General features: G+C 41.7%; 1 protein-coding gene across 5 annotated transcripts in view; it reads left to right on the top strand.

Moving 5' to 3' along the window:
* LOC122553908 (short transient receptor potential channel 6-like) overlaps positions 1-13,136 on the top strand; it is a 120,773-nt gene that overhangs the window by 40,955 nt on the left and 66,682 nt on the right. For 4 of the 5 annotated variants that reach the window (XM_043698414.1, XM_043698413.1, XM_043698416.1 and 1 more), the window contains exons 3-5: positions 3,390-3,575; positions 9,737-9,901; positions 10,830-11,046. In XM_043698414.1, the coding sequence (XP_043554349.1) occupies positions 3,390-3,575; positions 9,737-9,901; positions 10,830-11,046 (568 nt within the window). The remainder of the gene's footprint in view (positions 1-3,389; positions 3,576-9,736; positions 9,902-10,829; positions 11,047-13,136) is intronic. The other variant, XM_043698415.1, reaches the window with a different exon arrangement.

The raw sequence follows: 13,136 nt of genomic DNA, 5'->3' as shown, positions 1-13,136 counted from the left end.
CCACTACAGCGGATAGCTGAAACTGACAACCGGAAGCGGCAGGGACAGGCCACTATAAATGCCGGAGGAAACACCACAGAAGCGCTTCACAGGAGGCTCCCAAGCACTGAGGATGTCACCTAGACAGGGGACGAAACGTTTGCAACAAAAACTTCCAACTCGACGAACAGAACCACAGCAGATTAAATCAATGGATGAAAGGCTGGTTTCTGTGATGGACTGGGCTGTGTTCACCACTCTCTGTATTTCTGATGCTCTTGGGTAGAGCAGTTGCCAGACCAAGCTGTGATGCATCCAGAGAGAATGCTTTCTATGGTGCATCTATAAAAATTAATAAGCACCTTTGTGGACATGCTGAATTTCCTTAGCCTCCTGTGGAAGTAGAGATGTTGTTGTCCTTTATTATTCTTTACTCCGATGTGTGTAGATCAGGACAGATTGTTGGTGATCATCACTCCCAGGAACTTGATACTCTTGACCATCTCCACCTCAGCACCATTATACAGACAGGGGCACTTTCTGTAGTCAGTGACCAGCACCATCATTTTAGAATTAGAATCCTTACAGTGTGAAAACAAGCCATTCGGCCCAAGTCCACACTAACCCTCCGAAGAGTAATGCAGCCAGACCCATTCCCCTATTCTATCACCTATCTTTATCCCTGACTAATGCCCCTAAATTACACATCTCTGAATACTATGGGTGATTTAGCACGGCCAATTCACCCAACCTGTACATCTTTCGATTGTGGGAGGAAACCGGAACACCCCGGTGGAAACCCACGCAGACACAGGGAGAACGTGCAAACTGTGCAGAGACAGTCGCCCAAGGCTGGAATCAAACCCAGGCCCCTGGTGCTATGAGGGAGCATTGCTAACCACTGAGCCACTGTGCCATTCTTGTTGACATGATGGAGAGATTGCCACCTTTACATCATGCTGCTTAGCACTCAGTCTCTTTTCTGTGTTCTGTCTAGTCATTGTCTGCGATTTGAACTACAACGTTGGTGTCATCAGTAGACTTGCAAATGGAGTTGGGGCGGAATTTGGCTGCACAGTTGTGAATGTATGAGGAGTACAGTAGGGGGCTGAGTACACAGCCTCTGGGAGCACTGGTCTTGTGAATTATGGTAGAGGAGGTATTTTCATCTATTCTTACTGATCAGAGTCTATGGATCAGGAAATTGAGTGGGGAGCTGAGACCTAGGTCTCAGAGTTAGAGTTGAGTTTGTTTGGAATTATGATGTTGAAGGTGAAACTGTAGTCAATAAGTAGGAGGCTGATGTTGGTATGCTTGTTATCCAGATGTTCCAGGGATGAGTGTGGGGCCAGGGAGTTGCTGTCTGTTGTGGACCTGTTGCACTGGTAGATGAATTGTAGTGCATCAGGGCATTCATAAGCTGGAGCTGATGTGGTACATGAGCAGCCTCTGAAAGCGCCAAATAATGATGGAGGTCAGAGCCACTGGGTGGCAGTCTTTGAGGCACACTGCATGATTTTTCTTTGGTACTGGGATGATGGTGGTGGTCTTGAAGCAGGAGGGGACTTCAGATTGTAGTAAGGAGAAGGTGAAGATGTTAGTGAATCCTCCCACCAGCTAGTCCGTACAGGGTCTGGGTTTTCTTACAGTACATTCTATTTGCAAGACCTTTGTCCACTTGTGCAAAATACTATATCCTTTTATAGCTTTCTTATGTCTTCTTCACAATTAACTTCCCTATCTTTATCATCAGCAAATGTGCTAACCATACCTTCTGCCTCTTTATCTAAATTATTTATCTGAATTAAATATATTTGAAATCCCTGTTATCTCTTGGGGACCCAGGTTCAAGTCCCATCCGTTCCAGAGGTGAGTCATAACATCTTGGAACAGACTGATTTTAAAAAAATGCATCTTGCCAATCTGTTAAAATAAAGAGCCCAATTTCTGCTTCCTGTCAGTTGGCCAATCTTCTAACTATGCAAATATTCCCTACTATGCCCTGAGATCTAACATATCAATGAGGATTTAACAGCAAAATCAATACATTAAAGGATTAGGGCTATGAGCATTACTTTGCCATATTCCTGGGCATTTAAGTGTGTGTCATTAGGTCACATGACTATCACAAGTGGTGCCAAATGATGATTACTTAATTATCTGTAATTTGATGATGTGATATACATCCACTGTAAAGGTTAATTCATTTATTTTAGTCAACTGTTAAAGTCTAACTGAGGTCTAAATAAAATATTTGACTTTTGAATTTGCAGAGGGATAAATAACACAATATATGAGAATAATCACAGAAAAAGATTTCTAGAAAAGTGATGATTAAATAAAGACCACTTCTGTGATGTTTCAATTATATTGACTGCAATGATGGAAACATGGAGACAAAGTCAATAGCACTGATTCAACAATGAATCTCCAACAGCTAGGGACAAGCTATAATGCTGGCCAGCCAATGATGCCATTTCCCACAAGATAATCAAAAATATGTCAGTTGTCATGAAGGTTCTCACGCATGGCCTTTTGCAATTTACAGCCACCTATAAGAACAGTTCAACAAAAAAAAAGTCCAAGTCACTTGATTGACTTAGAGTGTGATTCTCTTCCTTCTATGGAGGTAATGAGAGAAGAGAGAGACAAGAGAGTCTCTTGTCTGTTGTCTCTCTGATTACCTACCAGCTGCCTGCACCCCCCCATCCCCCAACCCCCCCAGTGGGATTGAAAGACACTAGTTTTCTGAATGGGAAACCATGGCAGTCAGCCTAAGAGTTTGGGAAGTTCCATTTGCCACAATCTAGGGGCAATCAGAGGCACAGATCGGATGGTGCAAGGGTGAAAGCCATCTCTTGCCTCAAATAGCCCTGACCCCATCTCATTGCAGGCCTCCCTCCTCCCTCTGCAACATTCCCAGGAGAGGAAGCCTGGAGAAGTGGAATTTGTGAGCCTGTTATGGTCTGGGTGTCCTGTGTTGTGATCTGTGATCATCTGAGAATCTCACTCATGCTGAGTTAGCAGCTTCTGTGAGCTGGCTGATGGGCTGAGTTTGCCTGGCCGTGAAGCTGGTATGTTGCTGACAGTTTAGCACACTTTCACCCAAATTTACTGAGAAAATGGAAAACTTCCAGCCCCAGTGTTTATCTCTTTATCCTTGCTATAGGCAGGTGGCTGCTCACTCTCCAAGGAGATGCTGTCTGACTCCCAGAGCAGAGCGTATTATACAAGGGAGCGCATCACAGGCTGACATGAACACTTCCACTCTCTGGTTTGTCACCCCCCACCCCATTGAAGCCTGTCAGATTGTGTGTTGGGAAATTTCAATACCATTGTTATCATTGAATCATGAGCATTCCAAACAAAACTCCAAGCAGGTTAATCGCTTCAAACTTGTGTTTTTTCAGAACGATTACAAAAAATTATCTATGCAATGCAAGGACTTTGTAGTTGGACTTCTAGACTTGTGCCGGATTACTGAAGAAGTGGAAGCTATTTTGAATGGGACCGTGAAGACCAATCCCAGCATTAACCGAGAGTTTCGCCCGAGTCTTAGCCGATTAAAGTTGGCCATTAAATATGAAGTCAAAAAGGTTTGAAACATTTTTAGTATTTCAGTAGGCTGCTATCTTATAAATACTTAATTAAATTTTCACTGTAATGATGATTTTATTTTCTCAGTGTAAGTGGGTTCACTTCTAAATGGAGTTTAATTCAGATAAATGCGAGGTGTTGCATTTTGAGAAGGCAAATCTTAGCAGAACTTATACACTTAATGGTAAGGTCCTAGGGAGTGTTGCTGAACAAAGAGACCTTGGAGTGCAGGTTCATAGCTCCTTCAAAGTGGAGTCTGCCAGGGTTGGAGGATTTGAGCTATAGGGAGAGGCTGAACAGGTTGGGGCTGTTTTCCCTGGAACTTCAGAGGCTGAGGGGTGACCTTATAGAGGTTTACAAAATTATGAGGGGCATGGATAGGATAAATAGGCAAAGTCTTTTCCCTGGAGTCCTGGAGTCCAGAACTAGGGGGCATAGGTTTAGGGTGAGAGGGGAAAGATATTAAAGAGACCTCTGGGGCAACTTTTTCACACAGAGGGTGGTACGTGTATGGAATGAGCTGCTAAAGGATGTGGTGGAGGCTGGTACAATTGCAACATTTAAGAGGCATTTGGATGGGTATATGAATAGGAATGGTTTGGAGGGATATGGGCCGGGTGCTGGTAGGTGGGACTAGATTGGGTTGGGATATCTGGTTGGCGTGGACGGGTTGGACTGAAGGGTCTGTTTCCATGCTGTACATCTCTGTGACTCTATGACTCTAATTGTATGATTTAGGTCAATAACAATCAGACTTTGTTGCGAGAGTTGATCAAAAGAGATTACTTTATTCAGACTAGCTACAAACCATGTTAGGTACATGTCATAGTGTCTTGCAACTCGAAAGCAGGTCCTTCGGCCCATCATGTCTATACTGATCAACGAACACTAAACTACACTCATCCCGTTTACCTACATTTGATCCATAGTCTATTATGTCATGGCATTTTAAGTGCCCATCCAAATGCTTCTTAAATGTTGCCAGAATACCTGCCTCCACCACCTAATCAGACAGCATGTTCTGTATTTCTACCACCCTCAGGGTAAAAAACCTGTTTCTCCTTGAGACTACATTCTCCTCATCTTAAATTTATCCCTTTGGTCTTAAAGACAACAGCCATGGGGAAAGAAAATTCTCATGATCTATTCTTTCTCTGCCTCAATCAGATCCCCCTTCTGCCTCTTCTGCTCCAGGAAAAACAAACCCAGTCCATCTAGTCTTTCCTTATAACTGTGACTTTCCATCCCAGGAAGTATCCTGGTGAATTTCCTCTGGACTCTACCCAGTGGGGTGGGGTGGGGGGGGGGGGGTTAGCTTATTAGTTGTATTGCCCTTGTCGTCAAAAATAGATACGCCTCTGCCACACGGCTGCTGTAAAATATTCTGCTACATGAGTGTAATAATGAGTGAAAATCATTACTGGCTGGAGGTAATGTAAGGGAAGTTGTAGCATGTTGGTAATGTCACTGGATTCATAATCTAAACCACCAGGCTGATGTTTAGAAGATCCAGGTTCAAATCCCACCATGGCAGATGGTGAAACGTGAGTTCCATAAAAGCTGGAATAAAAAGCTAGCAACTAATGGTAACTATGTTAATATTTGCAATACCCCATCTGGTTCACTAATATCCTTTGTGAAAAGGTATCTATTGTCCTTACCTGGTCTGCCTGACATGTGATGTCCTGCAATGGCAAACTCTTAACTTGTTGCCCGAGTCAGTGATACCTGCAGCCCAGAAAGAATTCAGCTTCAATGAGAGAACAGATTGTTTGCTCACTCTCTCTCCCTGAGCCACTGTCATCTCCAAACACATAAGCATGTGTGCAGTAACTTGATAGGTTGATACCTATTCTTTCGGTGGTCTCTTGTATTCTTATTAATTGGAAAATACAATAAAATTTGATGATGGATTTGAATATGTTATTGGGACAGAATTGATGTCTTTAATGACTGCAAAATTGTCAGCATTCACTGTCATTACTGAGAATCTTGCAGCAACTTTGTCATTCAAACATGCACAGTTAAATTGTAGAAATTCAGAAGCTGCTGTTAGTGATAACTTGCAGGCTTCACGGGTACAATCAGCACTGAATCCATTATTTATTGTGAACTTCAATTTTTTCACACTATTTCAAACTATAAAAATTAATGAAAATGTTAAGCCTTGATGAATGAGGTACAGTTGAATAGTTATGGTGCAAATGAGGTCATAATTACTCCATACAAGCCACCTAACTCTGAATGGACCTAGATTTAATTGCCTGGAATGCCATTCCTATCATTTATAATAAAAAAATTCCCTTGCTTTTGAATAATGGAAACCTTTTTTGAAAGTTTAAGATATCACCTATAGTTTACACAATGTTGATGTCCCAATCGATCAAATGACAATCAAAATTCAAGATGGCGGCAGAGAGAAAAGGTTCCAGAAGGAAAAGTTAGAAATTGGTGTTTGTGACAAATTATCGATTTACAATAAAACCCTTGCAAATGCCTGTAGGTTTTTTTTTGCTGCCTTATTTAATGTATGGATTAGGGTCTTCTGAACAGTTTAATGAAAATAATTTGGATAGACTGGGCTTGTTCCCATTGGAGATTAGAAGAGTGAGGGGGGACAGGATTTAAGTCTATTGGATCCTGAACAGTATCGACAAGGTGACCATGGAAAGAATGTTCCCTCTTATGGGCAAAACCAGAGTTGTGGGGCACTTTTAAAATTAGAGGTCATCCTTTCAGGACAGAGATGAGGAGATTTCTTTTTCTCTGGGGGATGTGTGACTTTGGAACTCTCTGCCTCCGAAAGTGATCAGGGAGGGTTTATTGATTACTTTTAAGAAAGAAGTGGTTAGATTCTTTTTAGGCAACAGATCAACGAATTGGGAATGTGGATTCTGAAACACAAACACGTCAACTATTATTGAATGGAAGAACAAATCCAAAGGGCTGATTGGTCCATGTTGATTGCTATTTTGTACATTCATGCATTGTGGAAGAAGGAGATTTGATCTGTCATGACCATACAGGCTTTCTGGAAGAGCACCTCAGCCCGATCAATGACCTGGCCTTTCCCCAGAGCAGTGCAATTTCTTTCTCAACAGGTTATTTATTTCTTTATGAAATCCATGGGGTGCATCCATACCAGCCATAGTTTTGAGATGGTGCTTTCTAGATCCTAACTACTCCAGCTCTCAGAAAAGCTCTTCTGAAAAAAGATCACTGGACCTGAAATGTTAACGCTGTTTCTCTGTTCACAGATGTTGCCAGACCTGCTGAGTTTCTCCAACATCTCTGTCTATTTAATCTGTCACATCGCCTCATAATGTTTTAAATCCACTGCTAGACTTTCCCTCAATCTTCTCTTTAAGGTGAAACAACTACAGCTTCTCAAATATCTTCTTCAATGAAGTTCCCTGTTCCCTGAAAGTATTTTCATGAATCTTTCGATTATTTTCAGTTTAAAAGTTTTTATTATTGGGGCCCCCAATCAGCAGGTCATGTCCGGCTAAGATGGGCTATTCATATACGTGTTGGTGAAATCTGGTTATTGATGTTGGTGAAATCTGGATATTAATCTGGGCTGTTGGTACAATTAAAGCAGAAACTCAAGTGATGGTTAAATACCAGAAGCAATGCAATGAGGCATTTACATGGTCCTCAATTCAAAGAGAAGGTCATTCTTGATCCTTTTGCCCTAGAGCTATTGAGGCAGACTCTGGAATGCAGCAGATTGAACTTCTCTATCACATGCACAGTTTCAGGTGCAGCCAGCTATTTCAATGACAGATACCTGCAATGAGATGGCACGTTTGAGAGCCTGCAGTGTGGAACACTGAGTTAAAAATTAGACCAGGTCAGAACAAATCTGATTTTGGATGGAGCTGATGTCCCCATGTACATCTGGTCCCAGCACAGCTTGGAAGTCAGAGACAAGGATTCTTTTGGAGGTGGGGAACATCCAATATCCTTTGCAGGTAGGGGTCACAGATCCTTTAGTGGAGGGACAATCAGGAACCTTTGGGAAAGTTAACCATGGAGAAGCTCAACATTATCCAGGACAAAGCAGCCTGCTCGATTGGCACCACATCCACTACCTTTCAGTGACACAACATGGCAACAGTGTGTCTCATTTGCAAAATGCTCTGGAACAACTCCCCAGCAGCTAACTCTCAAACAGCACCTTCCACATTTGTGACCTTTATCACTAAAAGGACAAGGACAGCAGATACATGGGAACACCACTTCCCCTCCAAGCCAGACACCATCCTGACTTGGAACTAGATCATGGTTCTTTCACTGTCATGGTGTAAACTCCTGGAACTCATTCCACGACAGCACTGTGGGTGTGCATAGCTAGCGATGCTTACAACCCATGAGTGAATTTTAAACATCATAGAACCATACAGTACAGAGGAGGCCCTTTGGTCCATCAAACCTATACTGTCAAAAGTACACTGCTACCTACTCTAGTCCCATTTTCCCACTAGGTCCATAGCCTTGAATATTATGATGTTTGCTGTGCTCATCTAAGTATTTGTTAAAGGTTGTGAGGTTTCCTTCTTCAACTCCCCTCCCAGGCAGTGCAATCCAGGCCCCCATTACCCATGAGTGAAAAGGCTTTTCCTCAAATCTCCTCAAAACCTCTTGAATTTCATTTTTAAAATTATGCCCCCTGTACTGACCCTTCAATGAAGCGGAACAGCTGCTTTCTATTCACCCAGTCCATGCCCCTCATAATCAGGTCTCCCCTCAACCTTCTCTGCTGCAAAGAAAACAGCCCAAGCTCCTGCAGCTTCCTTCATCGTTGAAATGTTCCATCCCATGCAGCATCCTGGTGAATCTCCTCTGCACTCCGACCGGTGCAGTCACATCCTTCCTATAGTGTGGGGACCAGACCTGCACACAGTATTCCAGCTGTGGCCTAATCAAAGTTTTGTACAGCTCCTCCCTGTTTTTATAATCTCTGCATGACTGATAAAGGCATGTGTCCTGTATGCCTTGCTAATTCAGCTATTAACTTGCCCTATCACCTTTAGGGATCTGTGGAAAAGCTTCCCCAGATCCCTGTGTTCCTTAGATCTTCCTAGTGTTCTGCCGTTCATTGTTTTTATTCCTGATGAAGGGCTTTTGCCCGAAACATCGATTTTACTGCTCCTTGGATGCTGCCTGAACTGCTGTGCTCTTCCAGCACCACTAATCCAGAATTCATTGCTTACTCCCTCATCTTGTTACTTCTTCCAAAGTGCTTCACCTGACATTCTTCAGGGTTAAATTCCATCTGCCACTAATCTCTCAATCTGACCAATCCTCCTGTAACTGAACACTTTCCTCCTGAACACTTGTCAACTGCCCAGCTAATCTTTGTGTCATCCACTATTCTCCTCTGCATCGTTTATGAATATCCCAAACACTAGGGGACCCAGCACTGACCCCTGTGGTACACCAATGCACTCCAGGCTCCAGTCACACACAAACAGCCTTCTACCACCACCTTCTGTCTCCTGTCACTGAGGCAATTTTGGATCCATCTTGCCAAGTTACCCTGGATCCCATAGCTTCTACCTTCTTTATCAGCTTTCCATGTGGGACCTTGTTAAAAACCTTACTGAAATCATATAAACTATATAAACTGCCCTACCTCATCCAAACACTTGGTCACCTCCTCAAAACCCCACCAGATTTGTATGACATGACCACCCTTTGACAAAACCATGCTTTGCTCATCTGTTTACTACCAGCTGAAACAGTAAGTAAGGAAGAGTTCAGTCAGAGAGAGGACATGCTTACAATTGCATAGCTATACCACAGTGCATTGCATATTCATATCAAGTAATTAATACAAAAAGGTTTGAAATTACATCAAATGGTAGTTTAATGGCTGGATTTTGAAAACCTGATCACTTTTTTTTTGTTTGTTACTGAAATCTGTTATAAAGGAGTTTGTAACTTGAAAATGTATCAACAAAGTTCCAAATTTAAATTTATTTAAATGATAAATATACCTTTTTAATGACTTTTGTGCTTATATCATTAATATGTTTATCAACATTTGAGAGTATTACATTAGAAATGTCATATTTAAATATCAAATTTCTTCAGTTTCATTCATTCCTTGTATTTTGCTTTCTAACTTACAAATTGTGACTTTTCCTCTGTTCAGTTTGTGGCTCATCCAAACTGTCAGCAGCAGCTTCTGTCTATTTGGTATGAAAATCTCTCGGGACTACGGCAGCAGTCAATAGCAATCAAGTTCCTGGTCGTGCTTGCTGTAGCCATTGGCCTCCCGTTTCTGGCCTTGTCCTATTGGATTGCACCTTGCAGTAAGGTTGGCCATTTTCAACTTTAAAGTTAATTTTCAGATTGTGGAGGCAAACCCAAATAGCTGAGTGCAAATATTCTAATCTTATTTCCAAGAGAGTAAATTGTGCTGTGGAGGTACTCATTCAAATCCCTTTCTCCACTTTTGCATGATGGGTGACTCAAACGTTTTAGGTCTATAATTCCAGGTGGAATGCAATGCTGCTTAACTTTGATACTTCTATCACACCACTGTTTTTTTCTAATTTAAATAGTTGCAAATGTATTTCACAGCTGTTGTTAATTTTATTCGGTTGATCTTAATAACTGAGAGGTAATTAGTGCAGCATTAATTTATTGATTCTATCTCATCTTTCTAATTGTTCCACATATTTCGTACTGCCTTCTCCCATCAATGTTAAGAAAAAGACATCAAACATTTCCTATCTGTGTTGTGTGCTTTGTAGCAATTCCAGTTTTTGCAGGTTTGAGCTTAACTTCCAACAGTTGAAAGCTTCAAACTGTATTTGATTCATGACATTGGATATTTGTGGTTTCTCGTCAACTCCAATTTGTGGTTGCAATAGTTATCTTGAAAAATCACGTCTTGATCTAGCGATACAAATTACAGTTACAAACACAATAAAATACATCAGTGGATATAGGTCAGACTATAAAGTATACGTCTCACTGCAAGGACACCCATGGAGGTCAGTAAGTGAGACTAATTCTGGCACAAATAAGAGCTTGTAAAAACAGAGAGAATTGCTCATAAAAGCAAAATGCTTTGAGGGGATCAATGAGTAAAATTAAATCCAGTAATACATAATCACAATGGCAAATATTTTCTGGGAATCTCACAATTTTTAAAATTGAGATCTTCTGTCTTTTTAATTTTTTTTAACAAGGATGATAAAGAATGCTGTATTTTATAAATTTGTTTTGTGGTCTTACAGCTGGGGAGGATCTTGCGTGCACCATTTATGAAATTTGTCGCCCATGGAGCTTCTTTCACTGTTTTTCTTGGCCTGTTAATTATGAACGCAGCTGACAGGTTTGAAGGCACCAAACTCCTGCCAAATGAATCAACGACTGATCACCCCAGACAGCTCTTCAGAATGAAAACAACTGGCTTCACATGGATGGAACTTTTAATAGTTTCCTGGGTAGTAGGTAAGTATTCATTATGATTTTCAATTTAGCGCACCATAACGCAACACATTTGAACTTTATTGATGAAGCATTTTAATACAAGCTGAGCACCATCACCTCAGAATCTCTACTGTGTGAAAACAGATCCTTCAGCCGAACAAGTCCACACCGACCCTCCGAAGAGCCAGACTTATTCCCCATTACTCCACATTTACCCCTCCAGATTAGAGTGGTGCTGGAAAAGCTGATGAAGGGCTTTTGCCCAAAACGTCGATTTTGCTGCTCCTCAGATGCTGCCTGACCTGCTGTGCTCTTCCAGCACCACTCTAATCTAGAGTCTGGTTTCCAGTATCTGCAGTAATTGTTTTTACCTCTACATTTACCCCTGACTAATGCACTTAACCTATACATCCCTGAACACTATGGGTAATTTAGTATGGCCAATTCACCTAACCTGCACATCTTTGGACTGTGTGAAGAAATCCATGCAGACATGGGGAGAATGTGCAAACTCCACACAGTTGCCTAAAGGTGGAATCGAACCCAGACCCGGGTGCTGTGCTAACCACTGAGCCACCAGCTTTTTCCTGGGAACATGCGTGATGCAGATTGAACAGCAATTTGCATAGTAACAGAAGAACCTGCATTATCAGACATATCTGCAGAGTTGGCTTAAACTGCCAAACAAAGATTGCTTTATTAAGTGAAGGCTAAATAAATTATTGTGTATGATTGCACCAATACGTATGAGTGTCTGATCTAGTTTCTTGGGTTAAGTGGTAATACCAGCTTGATCTGGGGCGAGAAGAGGCCTAATGGTATTTTCATTGGACTGTTAATGCACAGACCCAGGTAATGTTCCGGGGAGCTGGGGTTGAATCCTCCCACAGCAGAGGATGGATTTGAATTGAATAGATATCTGGAATTAAGAATCTAATGATGACCATGAATCCATTGCTGATTGTCAGAAAAGTCCATCGAGTTCACTAATGCCCTTCAGGGAAGGAACCTGCCATCCTTACCTGGTCTGTCATATATCTGACTCCAGATCCACAGCAATGTGATTGACTCTTAACTCTGGGCAATTAGAAATGTCCTCATTCCATGACTAAATTAAAATAACCCCATATACTTTAGCCAATGTAACGTATACCACAAAACCTAGATTTTCGTTGAGACAGGTGTCTTGAAGTTTATGAACAATTCTTTACACTGTAGGTAGACCTCAGACTCACACATAATCTGAATTCTATGCTTACTGAGGCTACAGGTATGTTACACGATTATAACACAATGTGATTGTCTACAATTGCTTCATTCCACTGATAACTAAAGGTGAGGTGAAAGTCTTCACAAAGGAATGTCAGATATCATGACATTGTAACTATTGTCTTATATGTACTTAAAGGCCTTTTTGGGATCAATGCAATAATGCAGCAATACAAAGAAGATGCAGTTAATGAACAACAGCAAATTGAACTTGTATTGTTTTAACTTTGGAAAAGGTCTTGAGGTGCCTGATAAAATTGGTATGAGATAAAAATGGATATTGAGAAATGCAGGACTTTACTGTGGTTGTAAACAAGCTCATTTAATGTGGGTCTTTAAGGAAGAGAGTGAGTGGAGAGTGACAGTGGAGGAAATCAGCGAGTTTAAGTCCCAGCCGTGTTCACTGGATGAATGTACAGGAGGCCAGAGCTGGAGAAGTATCAAGTTCTTGGAGGACAAATAATAAGACTAAATGTTTAGGAGCTGAGTTTGATTAAAGCGTCACTCATTGCCCTTACTCTGCTGGACAATAAACTTCCAGTCCATTTTGGTTTTCATTGTCTGAAAGTCATAAACCAGACCCCTTTGTGACCTGTCACCTGTAAAGAGGAGGAGATGGAGCTGCATTAATGCCTCCTGTGTTACTGCAGCACAGAGGGGAATGTAGCAGCTGAGAAACCTTGTGGTTACCTCAGTGGAGTCATAGAGTCATAGAGTCATAGAGATGTACAGCATGGAAACAGACTCTTCGGTCCACGCCGACCAGATATCCCAACCCAATCTAGTCCCACTTGCCAGCACCCGGCCCATATCCCTCCAAACCCTTCCTATTCATATACCCA

Source organism: Chiloscyllium plagiosum, chromosome 10 (assembly GCF_004010195.1).
Source record: "Chiloscyllium plagiosum isolate BGI_BamShark_2017 chromosome 10, ASM401019v2, whole genome shotgun sequence".
NCBI classification, from domain to species: domain Eukaryota; kingdom Metazoa; phylum Chordata; class Chondrichthyes; order Orectolobiformes; family Hemiscylliidae; genus Chiloscyllium; species Chiloscyllium plagiosum.
This window is presented reverse-complemented; position numbering and strand designations above follow the sequence as displayed.